Here is a 24,079-nt window from a genome sequence, read left to right on the forward strand (position 1 = left end):
CAGGCTCTCCTTCAGACACTCGCATGTACAGCTGGCTCTCAAATGCCATCACCTAACAATCTCCGTCTGAAAAATATCAACAGCAGCAGGATCTCAGCCACAAAAAGGCCTGCGGGGGACCTGCTTCAGGCTGCCAGGGGAAGATCTTTTTAAGTGCTAGGCAGTGTGCCCCCTGTGAGAGTGAACTTTGACTGGCTCCGATGGAGCTCTGCAACAGACAGATGTCGTGGTTATAATAAACAGAGGGAATCGCCATTTCCATGAAATGTCCAGGATTGGCAGATCCATAGGAACAGGAAGTAGATTAACATTTACCAGAGGATATGGGAGGGAGGAAGGGACTGGGCAGTGACTGCTGATGGGCATGGTGTATCCTTTCAGGGTGATGAAAATGTTCTAAAATTAGATAGTGGTAATGATTGCGTATCTTGGTGAATATACTGAAGAAACACTGAAATACATACTTTTAAAAGCTGAATTGTATGATATCTCAGCTTTTTTTTTTTTTTTTTTTTTAATTTAAAAAAAGCAGAAGAGGTGGTCAGGCAGCAAATGCCAGGAAAAACAACCAAAAAACAATCCAAGACAGAGGAGTTCGAAGTCACCTTTTCTCAATGTCTAGCCATCTCCCTATAAAAGGAATCCTGAAGGTAACAGGAATGAGGGAATTAAGTGGGAGGGCATCACTGATTCCAGCAATCAACTAGAACGCTCAAGGGACAGAGGCAGAAGTCTACTCTGATCCCTGCCCTCTGAGACGCTAAACACAATCCCCCAGGGACATGATTTGTCCATTCGTTCTTTTGTTCATTCATCACCAGTTTTATACCAAGCACTGCAGCCTTATGCTGGGATATACAGACAAGTGAGACAGACTCTTTTTAATGGAGGAGCTCATTGATCTCGTGGAGAGCACAGGAGAGTCCAAAAATAATATAAAACCAGGTGCTGAGCGTTACAAAAGAAATGTAAGCAGCCGGGCGCGGTGGTTCATGCCTGTAATCCCAGCACTTTGGAGGGCCAAGGGGAAGTGGATTGCCTGAGGTCAGGAGTTCAATACCAGTCTGGCCAACATGGTGAAACCCCATCTCTACTAAAAATACAAAAAAATTAGTTGGGCTTGGTGGCGTGTGCCTATAATCCCAGCTATTTGGGAGGCTGAGGCAGGGGAATTGCTTGAACCAGGGAGGTGGAGGTTGCAATGAGCTGAGATCACGCCACTGCACTGCACTCCAGCCTGGGTGACGCCATCTCAAAAAAAAAAAAAAAAAAAAGGTAAGCAGTGTGCAAAGCAAGCATCCAGAGGGGCACTGATACATTACAGTTAAATACACAACTTAAGGAGAGAGAATTAAATTACTTAACCTCCCTGCACCTCAGTCTCCTCATCTTTAAAGCGGAGAGCAATATCTACTTTAAAGGTTATCGCAAGCTTTAAATAAGATGAACTATGGTGAGTGCTTATCATACAGCTGGTGCTTATTAAATGGGAGCTATTGTACTTAGGTGATCTAAGATGTCCCTACAGTCCCTAGTCCTTTATGAACGTAGGCAGAGCTGAGGAAAACTTTGGATTCTGAACCTGCAAATGATTGCACCTCGTGACTGTAATTCCCATGTTCCGCTACGCAATGTTGATCTGTGCGTCATTGCAAATGCGTTCGGAATGTTTTTCTCTAAGGTCATATATTTTGTGTAGGAAAGAGAGCTATAAATCACTCCTTACAGGCAAGCACAGCCATTTCTTTCTCCGCCCTCCGTTGAGGCTCAGTGGGGTGCTTCCTTCAAGGACAGCCCCCTGATACAGGACCTTGGGCCAAAGGCACGGGCTAGAGCTGGAGCCGGGGGCTGGAAAAATGAGGAAGAGGCTAGAACTTGACTCACTGCTTCATCCCCCATCTTGTTTCTCTGCCACTCTGAAATGTGGAAAGGCTGCAGCTGCAGCTTGCAACAGTAGTGGCCAGATCAAAGAAAGACTGCAGAGAGGTCACCTGCCCTGTGAAGCCAGCAATACCATACGTGTGTCAGTAACAAAACATGCAAGTCCATTCTTTAGGAGAGAAGTCATTCTGTAGGTGTTAAGACAGAAGAAGGAAGCAAGCTCAATGTCCGAAGTGCCCAGTACTTAGAGACAAATAAGGAAATCTCTTCAAATATGGGAGGGACTGGATTTGGAACTATTCCCTCCATCCCCGGCCTCTTGGCAAAGTACCTCCGGTCAGAGCAGGACAGGACAAGCTGGGATGGAGTGTGCCCATGGTTCTTGCCCCTGACAGGCCTAATTGCTGCTCATTCCTCACCGCCTCTGGTTAGGGGAGCCCGGGATGCAGCACAGTGAAGGAAGTTTGGGGAGGGCCTTTGGGAAGGCATAAAAAAGAGATTGCACTGCAGCTTGGCTGTTCTGGTCTATTTCTCCGGATTCAGGCAAGCATCCGTGAGATGGTGCAGAGCTTGGAGGTGGGCGATTCCCTCCAGTTTCTCACAAGATTGGATTCTGCTATTTAAGCAAATGTGCAAGGAAATGAGTCAAGTCTGTTTTCCTCTGTATTTGCTAGGCATATATCAGCCAGGGCAGGGCATCTGTTTTCTCCCTGTGTGCCTGTGTTCTGGCTTTGGGTTCCTTTGCATATAGCTGGGAGGGGCAGAGACACTGGGATCAAGAACCAGCTCTACCACTTGCTAAGCGATGTGACATTTTATGCATTAATTAACCTCTCTGAACTTCACTTACTGGATCTATGAAATGAGCATGATAAGTGACCTGTCCCCTAGGAGTAAGTGGGAATATATTGAAATGATTTTTGTACAACACTTAGCACAGTACTCTACACACACGGAGAACTTAACTCATGGCAGCCATGGTCAACATTATCATTTTGTTATCATCAACATCAATTGTTTTGTTTATGGAAATGGAGTAGTTCTGAAACCCAAGTTTCATTTTTGTGGGCTCTTAGACACTCTTGGGACTGTCTGTTAATAGCTCCTGGCCATGTCACTTCGTCACTCTGACCGCCTGCAGGCTGAATTTGAAGGTGGAGGGGTCTGAGGTTGATGATTTTGCAGCCACATGTTCATTGAATATCCCCCTCCAAAAGCTGCCATTTCAAAGAACTGGGAGAAGTGGGGCCCACAGTGCCCTAGGAGGTACTCATCGTTTTCCTCAGAGTCGTAGTTGCTATAGCTGCCATTACTATTTTCAGAACAATTAATTGTACCAAATAATAATCATCATAATAATATGTATCAATAGCTTGCTATGTACCAAGAATTGTTCTAGGCTCCTTAAAAATATATATTTCCATTCAATTCTCCTAAAAATCATGTATAAGAAGTAAAATTACTATACCTATTTTACAAGTGAACAAACAGACTTAGAAAGAAAAATATGTCACTTTCCAGTGGTCACGCATCTGGTCAGTGGCCAAGCAGGGGTTCAAAGCCAACCACTAGCCTGAATTTGTGCAACAGACTCTGTCCTCCTTAGGTCTAAGCAGGCACTGTTATTCTTGAAAATCCTCAGCCCCAATTCCCTGTGGCCAATTCAAGGTCAAATTTGAACAGGGTGTCCTGGTGCTAGTTATCATCAACCATAGATTCCCAAGTCTCTGCCAACACCATCCCCTCTTTTAGAATCTTTAAATTGCTATCAAGATGAAACTTGCCCCCTAAGAGGTAGTTCAGGAGAAGGCAAAGAGTTTGTGGTTAATTTGTCATCTCGGGGTCTGAGTGAGTTGAAAATTTTAAAGACCAACCATTGGCATGCCATTCCCAGGAATGAGTGATTTATTAGCAGCTAGGCAGGCCTTATCATCATTTCTAATCACCAGGAAAAACTGGTGAAGACTATGGCGCAAGACAAGGCGGTTTAATTTGTCTCTGCTTTCCCACTCCATCTATTTGTCAACGCTTGGCAAGAGTAGACCCCACCTAAACATGTCCTCCAGCTGTTTATTTAGGCAGAGTGCAACAACAATAGTCAATTATTAGCAATTTCTTCCTTAAAGCCCCTGAACTTCTTCCTTTATATGTTGTTTAAAACGTGGGCATTGATTGTTTCCCCATGCTATCTGAGCAACTCTAATGGAGTCAACACAGAAGCTGATATGCCAAGATTTTCCACTTCCCACGTCTGACTTTATTGGAATTGGTATTGTTACTCAACAAAGAAGCACTGCTTCATTTTTCTCAAGTTTCACTGCCAACCAGTAGGCATTTAAGAAGGACAGGCCCTGTGACTGGCATCCCTCTCCAAATCAACTGGCAAAATTGTCCCGCAGAAAATCTAAAAGCACAGACCATTCTTCAGCAGGACAAACAGTAGCACTCATTCAAGCCCTTGATTTTTAAATATACAGGAAACACTTTCTCTATAAATTCACTTATCTTTTTCAGGAGCCTTACCTATACCTTCCCTAGTTTTTAGTAAAGAGCCAATAGAACAGTTCCTTCTCCCGAGGACTAAAAGCCATACAGTACCTAAAAATAAATTCCAGGTTCTGGACCGAAGGTAAATCAGGTACAACATCAGGTCAGCACCAATATTTTAATGACAGTTGCCTTTTGCCTACTAATAGCATACTCACTAGGTTCATACCGTATAAGGATTTACGTTACATTGTTTTTAATGTTTAAATTGCATTATTATTACGATTGCATATTTACACAATAGAAGAGCTCTTAATAATATGCACATTAATTGAACCCAATAAATGTATAGAACTTAGAGTGGACGTTAGGGTTCCTTCTTCAAGCTGAGTGATTCATCTCCGTTTCATAGGAGGTTGAAGACATCAGTTGCTTTGCAGAAGGGCTTTTCGTGTATTTTGGCTTTGGGAAAGCAGGAATGCATGTTGTCAGCCATTGTTTGCATTTTTGAAATAGAAAACCTTCCCACCCAGCAAGTGTGTTGGATGACTGTAATGAAAAGTGATCAATGCAAAAAGGTGCTTGCGATCAATCGTTGTAGCAGAGGTGCTTCCTACTAGTGGCACGTTACTTACGCTGAATATCAGGGCACCCGAGTGAAGCTAGGAGTCAAAAACATAACTATTAGGTGTCAGTAACATAAACGCATACAGCCAGCTAGGTTACGAGAACAGGGATCACTAGGGTTGATGGCAAATCAGATAAACCACCCCACCCCTCACAGCATTCAGCTCTATCCAGTTGTTTTGAGGATACAGACTCCATATTTTGGGTTTGGTTTTGTTTTCAAGAGAAGTCAGAAATCTGGAAACACTCTGCAAAATCTCAACTTTGAATTTTTGATAATATTCAGCTCGAGGGTTGTCAGTCTATGACGTCTGCCCTAGATAGATGAAATTCGGATTTAATTTTCCTACTCAAATCTGGGCTCCCTGAGAGCTGCGGTTCTGTCTTATCCATCCTTTCATCCCTGAAAGAACCCGTCACTATTCTCTGCACATGGTTTTCAGGGACTTGCCAGCCATCAGGCAGCATGCTTAGCACTTTACATTCATCCTTCCTCTCTAACTTTCACAGCAACCTTAGCGGGTAGTTACTGCTGTTTTCACCATTTGGCAGATGAGTAAGCTGAGAATGAAAGAAATGAGGTAGCACGCCTAGGTTCACACAGCCAGAAAGTGGCAGACTCAATCCTTGAACCCAGTTCTATAGATTCTATCTCCTAACCTCTAGCTAAATGCCTCTCCTAGATGTCCCCACATCCCTCTGTATATATCCCAGTGGTAGCATTTACCACTCTGTACTGTAATTGTCTTTTCCTTCTGTCTCCTGCACCTTGCTGGAAAATATGTCTGTAGGATAGATAGATAAGTGAGCAACTATAATCAATGCTGTGGTGAAAATGAGCAACAGTTTGGAGGAGAATGTCTTCCAATACTGAGGTTGCTGGATCATTTTTGTTTTTGTTGCTGTCAACAATTTGATTTATTTGCAATGAAATATCATGTTGCTTTATAGGAGGGCTGGGTGAATGGAGAATTAAGTATTCGTCCATCTTCCCTTACTCTTCCTTCTCCATTTCCCCCAGGAAGCTCTAGGCCTTCTCTTTAGGATAAAGGAAGAGAGAACTTGACCTCTCTTCTAGTTAACTGGAAAATTCCCAATTCATTTTATTTGGAACATACCACGTAGCACCCAGGTCTGTGCTTCTCTTCCTGCTGGGGACCACCCCTGGATATTGTCAGCACACAAGCAACCGCAGGAATTCTGTCCACGAATAACACAGATGGACCACACAAGGGCCACACAAGCTGGAGTAGACAAGAAGAACTTAGCTCAGAGTGAATAGACAGAAAGCAGGAAGGTCTGATATCTCATTTAGGGGATTAAATCCTTCACACGGCCTCTTTGTACTTTAGAAGAGTGTGTGGTCTGGAGAGGGGAGGGTCGGGGGCCAGAACAGAGAGAGATGAAAAGTTAGGACTTGGGGCTGGGGAGGGCAGGTTCTCACTTGTGCACTGGCCCGCCCCATCTTCCTGAGGCAGGTCTCATAATTACCTAACTAATGGGGAATAATGACACTACTTGGATGGGAGTTGAGAGAAGGGGAAAGAAAATTCATTAACTGTGTGTGGGGGGCTTGGATAGCATCCCTGGAGGATCATTATGACATCATTTCACCCCCGTTTCCCACCTCTTTCCACTAATATGAGACAGACAAATGCTAAATAACTATGTAATAATACATTACTAGACAGACAACAATGCCAGAAAATATAATAGCCTGCTACAGCTATGAAACTCCCCCAAAGATATATTTAAAATGTCACTGATGCATAATGTAAAATAGGAATTACAGGTTCACTTGGAGGACACGATTTAAAATCTATACAACTGTACGGTGGTACTTCCCACTGGGTTTTCGTTGTCACTGTCCTTTCCTAAACATCAAAAAGAAAAAAGAAATCATCCAAGTAATTTCAGCCTAGAGATGTAAACTTCAAGGAACCAGCTTCCTCCGTATTTTTCCATCCTGTGTTTGTTGGTCATGATGCTCTCCAAACCTAGTATCTTCTTGACATGTTGTCTTTTCCTCAGAACGTTTCTGCAGCCTGCACAGGAACCCCAGAATGTAGATTACACCTTTTGGAGATGTAGCCCGGCCACATAAGGAGACAAGTAGTTCAAATTTGTGTCAAATTGCTTGTTTAAATGACTTGAGCCAACTTCTTAAAGCCAGGACAGCAGGGGCTGAGGATTTTTAAAGTTGGCAGGGGCCAAAAATGACAAGGCTCAGCAGTCACCTGGTGAGCTGCCAGCCCTGACTGGAAGCTTCAAAAAATAAACTTTCTCAAAGGACACAAATTAAAAGTCACGTTTCAGCATCCATTAAAACGAAATTATAGGCTTCATCACATAGCGAACTACTTTCATTTTCATTATGCTTAAAATATTTCATTTTGTAGATTGAGAATCGGTTGCTGGGAAAACCTTGTGTGGAGTTCTCAGAGACAGCGATATCTACAAAGGGATGTTTTGCAAGGGGGAGCTCTCTTTTGGTTTTCCTGCAAGGATAGAGGATTTTGTTATTTTAAAAAACGCAAGATGCAATTTGGAGTCAGGGTCGTGGCTTGAAAACATCTGTCACGACCTTCTCCAGAGACTGAATCCTCAGGGTTCATCTCTCAGAGGAAAGACGTTAGCAACGTGCTGAGCTGAACGGGCTCACAGGTGTGTTTTGTTGACTCTCCTTTTAAAGTGTGTGTGTGTGTGTGTGTGTGTGTATAGATATATATATTACACATATATACATATAGACACATGTGTATGTATGTATTATATATGTACACACATATATACACAAATATGTGTGCACACACACATACATATATATAAATTTTAAGTTGTCCACATTTTTAAAAACCAGGAAATTTTATCTTCAAGTCCAGATTTCCAGCTTTTCTAGAGAAACTAGAAGACACAGCTGCTTCGAGCCCTCCCTCAGTCCCACGTGGCCCAGTTGACCTGGTGCTGAGTGAGGGCTGCTCCCTAGTCTCTCCAGCTCACTCCATCCACAGCTGGCCCACTCCACACTGCTGCCTGGCCCCTACAGGTATTTAAAGGTTCTACCCCCGACTTAGAGTGTACATATTCTTAGTATCTTCAAAAGATGAAATTTCTGAAAAGAATGTGTGCAGTATACTAGTTTACCTGGAGAGGGAATAGGGACTCGTTAGGACAGTGATCCGCCTTGAATGTCATGTTACTTTAACTGAAGTATTAATACGTTTCAAATAAGTCTCTGGTCAGCCCTTATCCACCTGCTTTTGCTAAGCTGGTTTCTCCTTATTCTTCATTTGATGCGTGTGGACAAATGCAAATCAAAGCCCATTATTTATTTGTAACTAACTCTGGGAGGCCTGCCGCCGTCTTATCTGTCTGTCTAGCTTGCGGCTTTCAACAATTGTCAGCTTGGAGACTTTGGTTTCAAACTCTCCTCCAGAGGTTTGCAGAGTGCCTGAGCCTGGAATCTGCAGACGCTGACAGTCGTTTCTCCTTTTTTTTTTTTTTTTCAGGTCCTCCAAACCACCATAGCCAGTCGACTCTGAGGCCCCCTCTCCCACCCCCTCACAACCACACGCTGTCTCATCACCACTCGTCCGCCAACTCCCTCAACCGGAACTCACTGACCAATCGGCGGAGTCAGATCCACGCCCCGGCCCCTGCGCCCAATGACCTGGCCACCACACCGGAGTCCGTTCAGCTTCAGGACAGCTGGGTGCTAAACAGCAACGTGCCACTGGAGACCCGGTAAGTCCCCATCGCCAGCTCACAGTCACACTCAGTGTCGCCTTACCCCTGAGCCACCACACAGAGCCACTGGGTGTCTCTCAGTTCCAGTCGGAGACGCACTCTGGGCATGAATGAGACAAGTTTACCACCTCCTTGTTCCCTTGGTAATTTGACCCTGGACAGTAGGTTGACAGGTATTTCTTTGTTCACATGTGTCTCCTTTTAAAGCTTGTTTACTTTCTTAGATAGCTCTTGTGTACCCAACTAATAGAATTAGCATAACATATTTTTACTCGAAGGCTCATGGGAAACATGCTTATAAGGGTATATTGACTGAAAGCTGCTGATAAATTATGCATTTGGCCTTTCTTGAGGTAATAAATGAAGACTCATTTGAAATTAAGTGTTTGGGGAGACCTTGAGAAACAATCCCTGATTCCAAACTGACAGAAGTATAATTTAAATTTATATTTCAGCCAACATGCAGCCTCACTTTAATCCCTCCTGTACACACTAACAGCTTGATGCCTGTGGGGCAAACAATAACGTATAAAAACAAACAAGAAAAAAGGAGCAGCACTTATGTGAGGAGGGAAGGGTTTGAAAATGATCTCCAGGTCTGACTTTGTTTTGTTTTGCCTTTTTTCACCTTCGATTCAGATCTCAAAACCATATACACCTTAATGATCTGAAAGAAGACCTGTCGCTCGGGGTACGGAGGGTTGGGATGACACTGGCGGTGAAGGCTGTGTGTGGGTTGGCCAGACTCTGAAATAGCCTTGCTGCTCTTTCCCCAGGCACTTTCTTGGTTTGTGTGTTCTAAATGCTATTGTTTCCTTATCTGGAAGAACCATGGAGACTGAACAAAGAGGACGGCTTATTCACATTGACCCTTCAGAAAGTTCCCAAATACATTTTAAACTTTAATAACTTAGGTTTGAGGCAAGACAGAAATAATCTATAATTTTTCTGATAATGGCTGGTGAATTCTGGGCACACAGCCTGAAGCAATTTTGAAAGTCATAGCATTTGGAGTTCTTATTTATAATTGTTTTGTTTTTTATAAGATCGGGAAAATTAATGTGTTATACATCTTTGTCACCATAATCACTCCAAACTTTTAACTTTGTTTTCTGACAATTATAGGGGATTTTTTTGAAGAATTTTTGCTTTATTAAAAGAAACTAAAAAAGTGAGCCTAAGCTAATAAATATTCTTGATCTCAACATTAGCTTAAAAGAATTGGTACAGAAATAAATAAAATGACACAAAATGAAGCACTAAGCAAAATACAGAGAGTGCTGCATTTTTATAATTTTCCACCACAAAAAAATTACCTAGCATGCGTGTGTGTGTGCATGCACAGGCACACACACACACACACACAGGCTCTCACACAAAGAATGGTTACATAACAAAGTAAACTGATTATAACAGCCAGTTTGACTCTTGATCCAAACTAGCAGGAAAAATATGTCGTTGAGACAATTGGGATAATTTCAACATGGTTTGGGTATTTAATCATATTAAGAATATAATTATGATTTTGTTAGGTGCAGTTTTGGCATGCATGTTTGGTTCAAATATTAAAAACACTCAAATCAAGAAATGAAAAACTACCTATTGGGTATTATGCTTTTTTTTTTAGTTTATTATACTTTAAGTTCTGGGATACATGTGCAGAATGTGCAGTGTTGTTACATAGCTATATGCGTGCCATGGTAGTTTGCTGCACTCATCAACCCGTCATCTACATTAGTTATTTCTCCTAGTGCTGTCCTTCCCCTGTCCCTCACCCCTCAACAGACCCCAGTGTGTGATGTTCTCCTTCCTGTGTCCATGTGTTCTCGTTGTTCAGCTCCCACTTATGAGTGAGAACATGAGGTGTTTGGTTTTCTGTTCCTGTGTTAGTTTGCTGAGAATGATGGTTTCCAGCTTCATCCATTTCCCTGTAAAATACATGAACTCATCTTTTTTATGGCTGCATAGTATTCCATGGTGTATATATGCCACATTTTTTATCCAGTCTATCATTGATGGGAATTTGGGTTGGTTCCAAGTCTTTGCTATGTGAAGCATGCTGCAATAAACATACACATGCATGTGTCTTTATAATAGAATGATTTATAACCCTTTGGGTATATACCCAGTAATGGGATTGCTAGGTCAAATGGTATTTCTGGTTCTAGATCCTTGAGGAATCGCCACACTGTCTTCCACAATGGTTGAACTAATTTACACTCCCACTAACAGTGTAAAAGTGTTCCTATTTCTCCACATCCTCTCCAGCATCTGTTGTTTCCTGATTTTTTAATGATCACCATTATAACTGGCGTGAGATGGTATCTCATTGTGGTTTTTTTGATTTGCATTTCTCTAATGACCAGGGATGATGAGCTTTTTTTTCATGTTTGTTGGCTGCATGTCTTCTTTTGAGAAGTGTCTGTTCATATCCTTCACCCACTTTTTGATAGGGTTGCTTGTTTTTTACTTGTAAATTTGTTTAAGTTCCTTGTAGATTCTGGTATAGTAGCCCTTTTTCAGATGGATAGATTGCAAAATGTTTCTCCCATTCTGTAGGTTGCCTGTTCACTCTGATGATAGTTTCTTTTGCTGTGCAGAAGCTCTTTAGTTTAATTATATCCCATTTGTCAATTTTGGCTTTTGTTGCCATTGCTCTTGGCATTTTAGTCATGAAGTCTTTGCCCATGCCTATGTCCTGAATGGCACTGACTAGGTTTTCTTCTAGGTTTTTTATGGTTTTAGGTTTTATATTTAAATCTTTAATCTATCTTGAGTTAATTTTTGTAATAGGTGTAAGGAAGGGGTCCAGTTTCAGTTTTCTGCATATGGCTAGTCAGTTTTCCCAACACCATTTATTAAATAGGGAATCCTTTCCCTGTTGCTTGTTATTGTCAGGTTTGTCAAAGATCAGATTGTTGTAGATGTGTGGCATTATTGCTGAGGTCTCTGTTCTACTCCATTGGTTTATATATCTGTTTCGGTACCAGTACCATGCTGTTTTGGTTACTGTAGCCTTGTAGTATACTTTGAAGTCAGATAGCATTACACCTCCAGCTTTGTTCTTTTTGCTTAGAATTGTCTTGGCTATATGAGCTCTTTTTTGGTTCCATGTGAAAGTCAAAGTAGTTTTTTCTAATTCTGTGAAGAAAGTCAATGGTAGCTTGATGGGGATAGCATTAAATCTATGAATTACTTTGGGCAGTATGGCCATTTTCATGATATTGATTCTTCCTATCCATGATCATGGAATGTTTTTCTGTTTGTTTGTGTCCTCTCTTATTTCCTTGAGCAGTGGTTTGTAGTTCTCCTTGAAAAGGTCCTTCACAACCCTTGTAAGTTGTATTCCTAGGTATTTTATTCTCTTTGTAGCAATTATAAATGGGAGTTCACTCATGATTTGGCTCTCTGTCTGTCTATTATTGATGTCTAGGAATGCTTTTTTGTGATTTTTGAACATTGATTTTGTATGCTGCAACTTTGCTGAAGTTGCTTATCACCTTAAGGAGACTTTGGGCTGAGATGATGGGGTTTTCTAAATATACAGTCATGTCCTCTGCAAACAGAGACAATTTGACTTCCTCTCTTCCTATTTGAATACACTTTATTTCTTTCTCTTGCCTGATTGCCCTGGCCAGAAATTCCAATACTATGTTGAATAGGAGTGGTGAGAGAGGGCATCCTTGTCTTCTGCAAGTTTTCAAAGGGAATGCTTCAGCTTTTGCCTATTCAATATGATAATGGCTGTGGGTTTGTCATAAATAGCTGTTACTATTTTGAGATACGTTCCATTAATACCTCATTTATTGAGAGCTTTTAGCATGAAGGGGTGTTAAACTTTATCAAAGACCTTTTTTGCATGTATTCAGATAATCATGTGGTTTTTGTCATTGGTTCTGTTTATGTGGTGGATTATGTTTATTGATTTGTGTATGTTGAACCAGCCTTGCATCCCAGGGATGAAGCCAACTTGATCATGGTGGATAAGCTTTTCAATGTGCTGCTGGATTTAGTTTGCAAGTATTTTATTAAGGATTTTCACATCAATGTTCATCAGTGATATTGGCCTGAAATTTTATTTTTTTATGTGTCTCTGCCAGGTTTTGGTATCAGGATGATGCTGGCCTCATAAAATGAGTTAGGAAAGAGTCCCTCTTTTTCTATTGTTTGGAATAGTTTCAGAAAAAATGGTAGCAGCTCCTCTTTGTACCTCTGGTAGAATTCAGCTGTGAATCCGTCTGGTCCTGGACTTTTTTTGGTTGGTAGACTATTTATTGCTGCTTCAATTTCAGACCTTGTTATTGCTCTCTTCAGGAATTCAACTGCTTCCTGGTTTAGTCTTGGGTGGGTGTATGTGTCCAGGAATTTATCCATTTTTTTCTAGATTTTCTCATCTATTTGTATATAAATGTTTATAGTATTCTCTGATTGTAGTTTATATTTCTGTGGAATCAGTGGTGATATCGCCTTTATCATTTTTTACTGTGTCTATTTAATTCTTCTCTCTTTTCTTCTTTATTAGTCTGGCTAGCAGTCTATCTATTTTGTTAATCTTTTCAAAAAACCAGCTCCTGATTCATTGGTTTTTTGAAGAAATTTTTATATCTCTATCTCCTTCAGTTCTGCTCTGATTTTAATTATTGCTTGTCTTCTGCTACTTTTTGAATTTGTTTGCTCTTGCTTGTCTAGTTCTTTTAATTGTGATGTTAGGGTGTCGATTTTAGATCTTTCCTGCTTTCTCCTGTGGGCATTTACTGCTACAAATTTCCTTCTAAACACTGCTTTAGCTGTGTCGCAAAGATTCTGGTACATTGTACTTTTGTTCTCATTGTTCAAAGAACTAATTTATTTCTGCCTTAATTTTGTTATTTACCCAGTAGTCATTCAGGAGCAGGTTGTTCTGTTTCCATGTAGTTGTGGGGTTTTGAGTGAGTTTCTTAATCCTGAGCTCTAATTTAATTGCTCTGTGGGCTGAGAGACCGTTTTTTTTTTATTATTTCCATTATTTTTCTTTTCTGAGGAGTGTTTTACTTCCAATTATGTGGTCAATTTTAGAATAAATTCGATGTAGTGCTAAGAAGAATGTATATTCTGTTGATTTGGGGTGGAGAGTTCTGTAGATATCTGTTAGGTCTGTTTGGTCCAGAGTTGAGTTCAAGTCCAGAATATCCTTCCTAATTTTCTGTCTCATTCATCTATCTAATATTGACAGTGGGGTGTTAAAATCTCCCACTATTATTGTGTGGGAGTCTAAGTCTCTTTGTAGGTCTCTAAGAACTTGCTTTATGAATCTAGGTGCTCCTCTATTGGGTACATACATATTTAGGATAGTTAGCTCTTCTTGTTGTATTGATCCCTTTACCACTGTGTAATGGTCTTCTTTGTCTTTTTTGATCTTTGTGGGTTTAAAGTCTATTTTATCAAAGACTAGGATTGCAACCCCTGCTTTTTTTTTTTTTATTTCAATTTGCTTGGTAAATCTTCCTCCAGCTCTTTATTTTGAGCCTATGTGAGTCTTTGAATGTGAGATGGGTCTCCTAAATACAGCACACTGATGGGTCTTGACTCTTTATCCAATACGCCAGTCTGTATCATTTAATTGGGCCATTTAGCCTGTTTACATTTTAGGTTAATATTATTATGTGTGAATTTGATCCTGCCATTATGATGCTAGCTGATTATTTTGCCCATTAGTTGGCGCAGTTTCTTAATAGTTTTGATGGTCTTTACAATTTGGTATGTTTTTGCAGGTGGCTGATACCAGTTTTCCCTTTCCATATTTAGTGCTTTCTTCAGGAGCTCTTGTAAGGCAACCCTCATGGTGACAAAAATCTCTCAGCCTTTGCTTGTCTGTAAAGGATTTTATTTCTCCTTCACTTATGAAGCTTAGTTTGGCTGGATATGAAATTCTGGGTTGAAAATTATTTTCTTTAAGAATGTTGGCTGTTGGCCCCTCCTCTCTTCTGACTTTTAAGGTTTCTGCAGAGAGAAACCACTGTTAGTCTGATGGGCTTCCCTGTGTGGGTAACCTGAACTTTCTGACTGCCCCTAAGTTGATCTTCAATCTCTGATATCTTTTCTTCCGCTTGATCAATTTGGCTATTGATACTTGTGTATGCTTCATGAAGTTCTTGTGATGTGCTTTTCAGCTCCATCAGGTCATGTTCTTCTAAACTGGTTATTCTAGTTAGTAATTCCTCTAACCTTTTTTCAAGGTTTTTAGCTTCCTTGCATTGGGTTAGAACATGCTCCTTTAGCTTGAAAGAGTTTGTTATTACCCACCTTCTGAAACCTACTTATGTCAATTCATTAAACTCATTCTCCATCCAGTTTAGTTCCCTTGCTGAGAAGGAGTTGTGAACCTTTGGAGGAGAAGAGGCATTTTGGTTTTTGGAATTTTCGGCCTTTTTGTGCTGGTTTTTCCTCATCTTTCTGGATTTATCTACCTTTGATCTTTGATGTTGGTGACCTTCAGATGGGGTTTTTGAGTGGATGTCCCTTTTGTTGATGTTGATGCTATTCCTTTCTGTTTGTTAGTGTCCCTTCTAACAGTCAGGCCCCTCTGCTGCAGGTCTGCTGGAGTTTGCTGGAGGTCTACTCCAGACCCTGTTTGGCTGGGTGTCACCAGCAGAGGCTGCAGAACAGCAAAGATTGCTGCCTGATCTTTCCTCTGGAAGCTTCATCCCAGAGGGACACCCACCAGATGCCAGCTGAAGCTCTCCTGTATGAAGTGTCTGTTGACCCTGCTGGGAGGTGTCTCCCAGTCAGGAGGCATGGGGGTCAGACACCCACTTGAGGAGGCAGTCTGTCCCTTAGCAGAGCTCAAGAACTGTGCTGGGAGATCTGCTGCTGTCTTCAGAGTTGGCAGGCAGGAATGTTTAAGTCTGCTGCCTAACCAGTCCCAATGAGATGAGATGAGTACTTCAGTTAGAAGTACAGAAATCACCCACCTTCTGCATTGATCTCACTGGGAGCTGCAGACTGGAGCTGTTCCTATTTGGCTATCTTGCCAGCCAGCAGCATTATGGGTTATTTTTAACCTGCCTACAATTTTAATCTTTAAAGGTTAAAATAGGTAAAGTCAATAAAAACGATATATAATAAAGATATTTAAACTTCTGCCCTGATATAGTAAATGACTAATAAACAACTTTGCTAGAAGCTGACTGGCTGGCCAGGCTTGACTCAGCATATTGTCAAAGCTGATGATGGTCTTAAAGGCTGGATAATATTTTCTGTCTTTTTCCTCTCCATACTTACAAACTGCCATAGAGTTTGTTAATTAGTCAGCCTATTTTTACATTAACAGACTATTATTTGAAAAATAGTTTCTGGTGTTTCTTAGAGTGGACTAGATGAAGAAGAAGAAAGGAATAAAGAAAGGGAAGAAGAGATGTATGAGCTGTTGTAGAAAAAGAAGAGGAGGACCACCGTGGCCATTATCAATCAGTTGTTATTATGTACTTTATATATGCTGAACATTAATGTTTTACATGCATTATCTCATTCAAGCCTGAAAGCAATCCTATGAGGTAGAAAGGGACTTTTATTATAGCCATTAAAAGATGTAGAATCTAGGGATAGAGGGACAAAGTAACCTTCAAGAAGTCTAAAGCTTCAGGAGGAGAGTAAACTATGAGCCACGTTGGATGAAACACTAGAAGTTCCTACACCCAAACTAAGGTGGTGGAATGTCTCATGGGTGAACGACCACAAACCTAGGTCAATTGCCCTAGTTGTTACATTTACAAGACCAGATCCATCAGAGTGTCTGCTCTTGGCAATGAATCTGCCCTTTGTGATAAGAACTTAGCTTCCTTAAGTTGGGTTAGAACATAACACAATACTTAATCATATCTCTCATCTCCCAGCTCCTCATGCAATCAGTTGGTGTTCTGGGAGATTTATTTTGAATAACTTTTTGTAATAAAGTGTCCTCTTGACAAGTATCTGGTAGAGAGGACCAACAAAAACAAGCAGATCACTGTCCTACTTTCCTAAATCCTCTTCCAGAATTTACTTTCTGTTCTACAGTCCTTCTTCGGAAGGACTTTCTTTGAATATTTGGCATTTCTCCAAGATTTAGGACTTCTCAATTACAATTTTGGAAGAAGCTAGTTAAAGAAAATATTTGGTGGGAAGATAGGATTGCTAAAACCTTGATGTCCATCAGAAGGAAAACAAACAAGTGAGACAACATCTGGATATTCTTTGATCCATATGTTCAAGAGCCAAGGATTAGAGCTCCTTGCGATGGCATTGTTAGCAGAAATTGAGCACAGGGTGCAGATCTGGTAATTGAAACTCCATTCATGGAACTGGGTACATAGAATGTGCATCTAGTCTCACGTATGAAAATCTAGTCATAGTCCATAGAACTGATGAAATGTATGATTCTCTTTTAAATATTATTTGTATTAGTTTGTTCTCATGCTGCTAATAAAGATATATCCAAGACTGGGTAATTTATAAAGGAAAGAGGTTTAATTGACTCACAGTTCAACATGGCTAGGGTGACCTCAGGAAACTTACAATCATGGCAGAAGGGAAGCAAACATGCTCTTCTTCACATGGCAGCATCAACTGTCAAGCAAAAGGAGGGAAAGCCCCTTATAAAACCATCAGATCTCATGAGAACTCACTCACCATCATGAGAACAATATGAGGGTAACCACCCCCATGATTAAATTACCTCCCACTGGGTCCCTCCCATGACACATGGGAATTATGGGAACTACAATTCAAGATGAGACTTGGGTGGGGACCCAGCCAAACCACATCATTATTAGTTCAGTCTCTTATTAGCAAATATGTATTGAGTTCCTTGTGTATGCCAAGAGCTATGTTAAGTACTGGCAAGTTATTGATTAAAACATGTATTGTCCCATTAAAGATCACCCAACCTAAAGGAAGAGGCAGGTACGTAAGCAAAAAGATAGTTCAACATATACAGTAATGGAAATCTAAATTACAGTGATTGTCTAATGGAAGAAGTAATTAACTCTCCCAGAAAGATCAGGAAAGTTTTTATAGCTTAAAGGCTGCTTGAGCTGGGTTTTGAGGGATGAGTAGGAGTTTATCTAGCACACAGATAAAGTCGGATATGATAGCATATTATTATTTGTTCTCATTCACCACTGTTTTTCCATATAGTCTTGGCAATAGAGAATTGAATGAATTTACTGATTCAAATGCTGAAATATTGCCCATTTACTGGTGCCATTTTCTTAGCCATGAGAGAGTATAGATATTGGATTTCTTCTTTTCAGGAGCATGATGCCATGCTAGTATTTCCATTTCTGTCTTTCATACCAAGTAAAAATTGGCCTCTCTTTAGGAGAGAGAACCATTAAAAATAAGACATTCTGGAGGTTGACTATAATATAGTCACTAATTTTGAAAATGTAGTGGAAATTTGCAAACAGCTTTACCATCCTTATTCTCGTTAATACAGATTTCTGGGTGTGATGGAATAATTTCATAACTCTGAGAGGTAATGAACACACATTCTGCCACTCCCGGAATGTGAAGCCAAGTCCAGTGTGTTTCCTTAGACCAGTGGGGAGTGAGTCCTTTCCTCTCCACATTGCTCTTTTGATGTCCCCATCAGTCTTAATGAGGCATGTTAGATCTCCTCTGAACTATGTATGCTTCCTTTTTTTTTCTATGATGAGTAAATTGGAGGGGCTGATTAAGGAGGCATTACCACAAAATAGGACTGTTTGGAATTTAACAAAAGATGAAAAAGCATATAAGGGAAGCTCTGTACCAATGTTAAATAAAAGAACAATGCATATAAATTTCTACTACCAAAAGCAGTCAATTCATGTATAAACCACCATATAATCCACGAAAAATCAAACATAAGGCAGAACTAATTGCAAGCTGTCTGTACTGTCTTTTCTTAAGTAGAGTGTTACGGAATCACTCTACCCTCCACCTTCCTCCCAGCCTATTCACAGAAGGACTTGAAACAAAGTCTACTTGCAATTCTTGGTCGATATCACCTATCTACTCCTTCCTCTGCTGAAAGTGACAAGGTGAGGAATCTTCCTGGTCGGCTGCTTCTTTGGGAGTTTCTAAAGTCAGCTTCTGTCGTCTAAAACAGTAGAAATTAGCTCAGTGTCAGAACCTAACTTTCGTTCCTTTGTGTGTTTTGCTGAAGCAAACTTCTTTCTTTGAATCCATCTGAGCAGCAGATCACCAAAGAGAATCCCTAAGCAGGACAAAACTTCTCTCTGAGTTCACTTATGCCCTGACATACTAGAAGCCCTAATTTTAATTATGAAGATCCTCAAGCTGCAAAACAGTTTGCAATTTGCCTTTTTAAATGGTGATTCATTAATTATTCTAGAAATAGCTATGAGAACCTACCACGTGTCAGGCACTGAGGGTCCAGCAAAGAAGGAAAAAAACAAAATCCCTGTCCTTATGGAGATTCTAGGCTGGAAGCAGACAGAACATGAACAAATGCCCCTTACACCATGACAAATGCAGTGAGTGCCACAGACATCTAAAGAAGCCAGACCCATGAGAAATGGACATTTAAGCTGAGCCCTGAGGATAAGTAGGGGTTAACCAGGCTTAAAGAGTGCTCTAGGTGACAAAAACAATAAGCCACTAGGGGAAGAAACACTAAGGTGCCAGAAAGAGAAAGTAAGCTAGAAAAGTAGGCAAGGGCAAGATGGATCAAGGCTTTGGACCATGTTAAAGCTTTTGGATTCTACCTCAAGAACAGTTAAAAGTCACTGAAGCTTTTTAAGCAGGAGAGCAAAATAGTAAGATATACTCTGCTTTTTGCTTTTAGTAATGATAGCTGCCATGTGATAAATGGATTGGGGAGCAGTTAGCATGGAAGCTATGCAGGACTAAAGGTCCAGTTTGGAAAATATAATAATAGTTAAGATGAAAAGTGGCATGCCTTTGATTAGGGAGCAGTGCTGAATATTCAAAGATTGAAGTATAGTTTAAAGGTAGAATCAGTAGAAATTAATTTTGCTGGGATTTGAAGATGAAGGTTAGGATTCTTCATCAAGTTTTTGACTTAAATGCCTGGGTGAATAGCAATGTCATGTGCTGAAGGAGGAACAGGTTTTTGTAGCAGAAAACAAAAGTTCAGTTTTGGACATGTTATACTTATGAGGAAAGAGAATTGAGTGCAATTATTGGCCAGACTTATTTTGATTCTAAAATAATATGTATAACACAGAAAATCATCCATTTACAAGTAATAGCATATTTAGTGTATCCAAAGCCCTCAGCAATTGATTTTTCTCTTTAAAAAATGTCTTTCCAGGCCAGATGCAGTGGCTCATACCTATAATCCAGTATTCTGGGGGACTGAGATGGAAGAATCTCTTGAGCCCAGGAGGTGGAGGCTGCAGTGAGCTATGATCACACCAGTGCACTCCAGCCTGGGTGACAGTGTGAGACTCCATCTTTAAAAGAAAATTCATTCCAGAAATTTGTTAAATTTATTTCACACGATCGTATAGGCCTGTGAATAACAACTTTGTCAAATACTTTTTGCTTGGCACTAAGCTTTACCTACAGGATCCCATTTAATCCATTAAGGTCTTCTGTTAGGTATGTGTTACTATCCATATTGAAAATACAGGGAAAACAAGGCTGGGGGAATTAAGTTATTTACATGTTGCCCATTAGTAAGTGACAGAGCTGAAATTTGAATCCAGGTTGGCCTGACTTTAAATCCCATATTTTTAATGACCATAGGCTAATGCCTGTGGAACTAGAAAGTAAGGGGAAAAAAATTCTCTACCTAGCCTGTTGGCAAACAACAAATTAATTTTCTTAGGCCATGAAATGAAGTCAATGCAGTATAAGTGGCATAAGGCGAGAAATGATCTATGGGATGAACTCCAGCCTGTTACTGGACGTAGACTTAGTCATTGTCAAACTCATAAGCCAGGCCGGATACAAGAGACCCTTATCTGCAGCTCTGAGGAATTAGTGGCAACCCAGATGGTAAATCTGAGGCCTCACCACTCCGTAGTAGTGGCAGCATAGCATATGATTTACAGGGAGAGGTTTAATGCCCTGCATATTATAAAATGTGAGTGCAGGTTGACTCGGAAGAATTAAGAAGCACAGCTACTTGTTTAGCTCTGTGATTTGCAGGATTTTTGTTGTTGTTGTTCTAAACAGAGCTCTGCCAGATTGATGGGAGAAAGCCCAACAGCCATGGGTGCCGTGGCTGACCCTCTGGACATCCCTCGAATATCATCCTTGTTCCTGCTAGCAGGAAGCGTGACAAGTTCTCAGAAAAAGAACTGAGCATGTTGGGTTTGCTGAGTGGTATCTAAGGAATCTAATTTGGGCATCCGAATTTTTAAAAACACACTTTTTGTCTTGAAGAAGAAGCAATCTTAGACTAATCTGGATGCTTTATTGATAGTGCATATTTGGGAATCGAGATTCAAGACCTTTAGTAAATAAGGCTTTCACAGAGAAGAAACAAGATTGTTGAAACATCTTCACCATGCTGAGTGCAAAGACTATTCCAAACTTGTTCTCAGATTGATTTTTCTACCGAAGGATTAATTTTCTGACAGAATCACTGACAAGCTTGATCTTTAGAATGTTAAACCTAGGCAACCTGTTTGCTTTTTTTGTTTGTTTTTTAATGTTTTCAAGTGAGCTTTAAAGGCAGGATTCATTCTGGGTAAACCAAATGCATTGAAGCACTTTCAAATCAATAGGCAGCTTGATTTCTCTGTATTGCGAAACATTACGCCCCCTCTAAATTCTCATCAGAGGCAACACAGAAATTAATGAGACCTTTAGGTTAGCCTTTCAAGCTCAGCCTTATTTTATAGCTTTACCTTGCCTTTTTGACACCACGATCTCGCCTGGCCACCAGCAGCATTTCATGTTGCAGTGCACTTTAATTTTGCAGTTTTCTTAGTCTTCCTCGGAAACTGGCAGCTTATTAATCTCAATAACTGAGCTGCTCAATAGGCAAGCTCACCAATGAGAGACCAGGCTGTGTCTTTTTTTTCTTGGCAGATGAAAACAAGGGGGTTGGTTGTTGGATGGAGGCAAGGGAGGTGGCAGAGAAAAAGCCGATTAGGAGGGGCACCTCATCCCCCACATCACTTTCTGATAATTGGCAGGAAAATAAAGAGAGCCCTAGTCTAATCTACTGCTCTGCAATTTATGGCTTGTGGTGTTAAACACACTCAAACCCATTAATAAGAAAATAAATAAAGTGTTTTGTGGCACGTGTGCAAATTACAAGGTGCATTAAGAAAGAAACAAAGCATTACATCTTATTCAGGACCACTCCAGCCTATTCTTGGCGTGGTTTGCAAACTTGGAAGCATCCTGGAAAGTGGTGGAACCTAAGGAGAAGCTGTCCTTTTTAAATTTGGCCTCCTCTACAAAATTAAAAATTTGTTGAGGAAGTGAACTCATTGCAGGATACCACAGCTAAGCCTCTAGGTAGGAAGAACTTTGAAAAAAAAATAAAAATCCATCCCTCAGCAGCTTGTACCGTGGGGACGCAATTACAAATTGAGGCCACCCCGTGGTCGTGCATTGTAAGAGCAAGACTTTGCCCTGAGTGTGTGTAAATGTCAAAGACTCTGGGGTTAAGTTCACAGTTGAAAAAAGCCAAATATTTCCATCTCTGTCTGTGCTCTTTCACCCATTCAACTAATATCAACTGTCATTCCCTTGAGGCATTTCCTGAAGTCTTCCCAGAGGATATTTTATCTGGCTCAGACAGGGAGAAACTTGATGAAGGGCAAGTCCTTTCTAATTCTGGCTCCCTGATGATCCTTTTCTTTTCACAGAAGCCAGATAAGGCATCCACAGTCCTCCCAGGCAGGGGAAGTAGGTCCTGCAACTTTTCTGAAGTAAACTTTGATTTATTAGTCTTGGCCTCATTTGCTTTTGTGAGTTGGGATCTTGTGTCCCTAGACTTGCAAACTGTCATGAGATGCTCAGCCATTCTGCTCAGCTGCAGCTGCATCCTTTAGATTTTATAGGAATGTTTAAAAACTTTGCCTACATTACTTTTTTTCTTCCAAAATCTACTAGAGAATTTGGGGCCATTCTGTAAGTATTGTTTGCAAATATTCCTTTTTAGAGGCCATGGCATAGCTCTACACAAAAGAACATCTCAAAATCATGTATTTTTCAAATCCCTGTTGAATCATTTCTTGCTCAGAATAACTGCTTAGGAGTCATCAAATACCCCCAATTTCTGTCATTAGTACTTGAGCTGTGTATGCCTTATAGTTTAAAAGAGAATGAATACCAAGTCCTTTCTATGTGTTAAATGGTATTGAAATCAGATTTCAATTTGCCAGGGCTTCAGTAGGTACCAGTATTCATGAGTCCATTTCTCAACAATTAGTACTCCTGTAAAGGTATTGCACACCAGAAATTATGACATTTAAATTTTTATTTTATTTTTAATTATTTGAACAAAGGGTTAAAATCCTGCCCTAAAAGGAAGGTGGGAAATGTTGCTTTGCCTACATCGGTATGTTCTTAAATAAGAATTTTACATGGAAAACTTAATCTTAGTGACTTTCTAATTTCTTATCAACCCAGATCCTCTCCACTGTACTCAGGGACATGTGATAAGAAGGCATAGGGAGTTATTAGGCCCATTTAAGCATTTGGTGGGACTCTAAGAAGCTCTACTCTCCACCTATCCCTAGTCTCACTAATTCAGGAAAATTAAGGAATAAATTTACCAGCCCCCTGAGCAAGGGGCAGTGCCGTGCCCATGTGCATTTTCTGGATGTTCTTGTGCTCAGTCATCTTTTCCAGCTTCTAACTCTCAGAATCCATATAAGGAGACATTGTAGCTCTATTGACAATCTTTTCACTTCTTGGAAACCACGGACTACTCTTTTGGTCTTTGTTTTTAGACATAATCATTTCTGAAATGCCTACTTTGTGCCCAGTAGGATACTAGGCACTTTAAATTATGTTATCTGAATTAAAGCCCTTAGGGGAGACATGTTGATATGGTTTGGCTGTGTTGACACCCAAATCTCATCTTGAATTGTGGCTTCGACAATTCCCACATGTTGTGGGAGGGATCTGGTAGTGGGAGGTAATTGAATCCTGAGGGCAGGTCTTTCATGTGCTGTTCTCATGATAATGAATAAGTCTCACGAGATCTGATGGTTTTATAAAAGGGAGTTTCCCTGCACACGCTCTCTCTTTGCCTGCTGCCATTCATGTAAGACATGACTCGTTCCTCCTTGCCTTCTGCCATGATCGTGAGGCCTCCCCAGCCACTTGGAACTGTAAGTCCATTAAACCTCTTTCTCTTTATTAATTATCCAGTCTTAGGTAT

General features: G+C 40.5%; 1 protein-coding gene across 12 annotated transcripts in view; it reads left to right on the forward strand.

The window, feature by feature from the left end:
• The window catches only part of TENM2 (teneurin transmembrane protein 2), a 1,274,635-nt gene that overhangs the window by 956,913 nt on the left and 293,643 nt on the right, over positions 1–24,079 (forward strand). For all 12 annotated transcript variants that reach the window (XM_064376511.1, XM_012461093.3, XM_064376512.1 and 9 more), the window contains one exon: positions 8,505–8,739. In XM_064376511.1, coding sequence (XP_064232581.1) covers positions 8,505–8,739 — 235 coding nt within the window. The remainder of the gene's footprint in view (positions 1–8,504; positions 8,740–24,079) is intronic.

The sequence above is a fragment of the Aotus nancymaae genome, unplaced genomic scaffold (genome assembly GCF_030222135.1).
Source record: "Aotus nancymaae isolate 86718 unplaced genomic scaffold, 86718_ANA_hifiasm-v0.15.2.pri h1tg000015l_0, whole genome shotgun sequence".
Classification (NCBI taxonomy): domain Eukaryota; kingdom Metazoa; phylum Chordata; class Mammalia; order Primates; family Aotidae; genus Aotus; species Aotus nancymaae.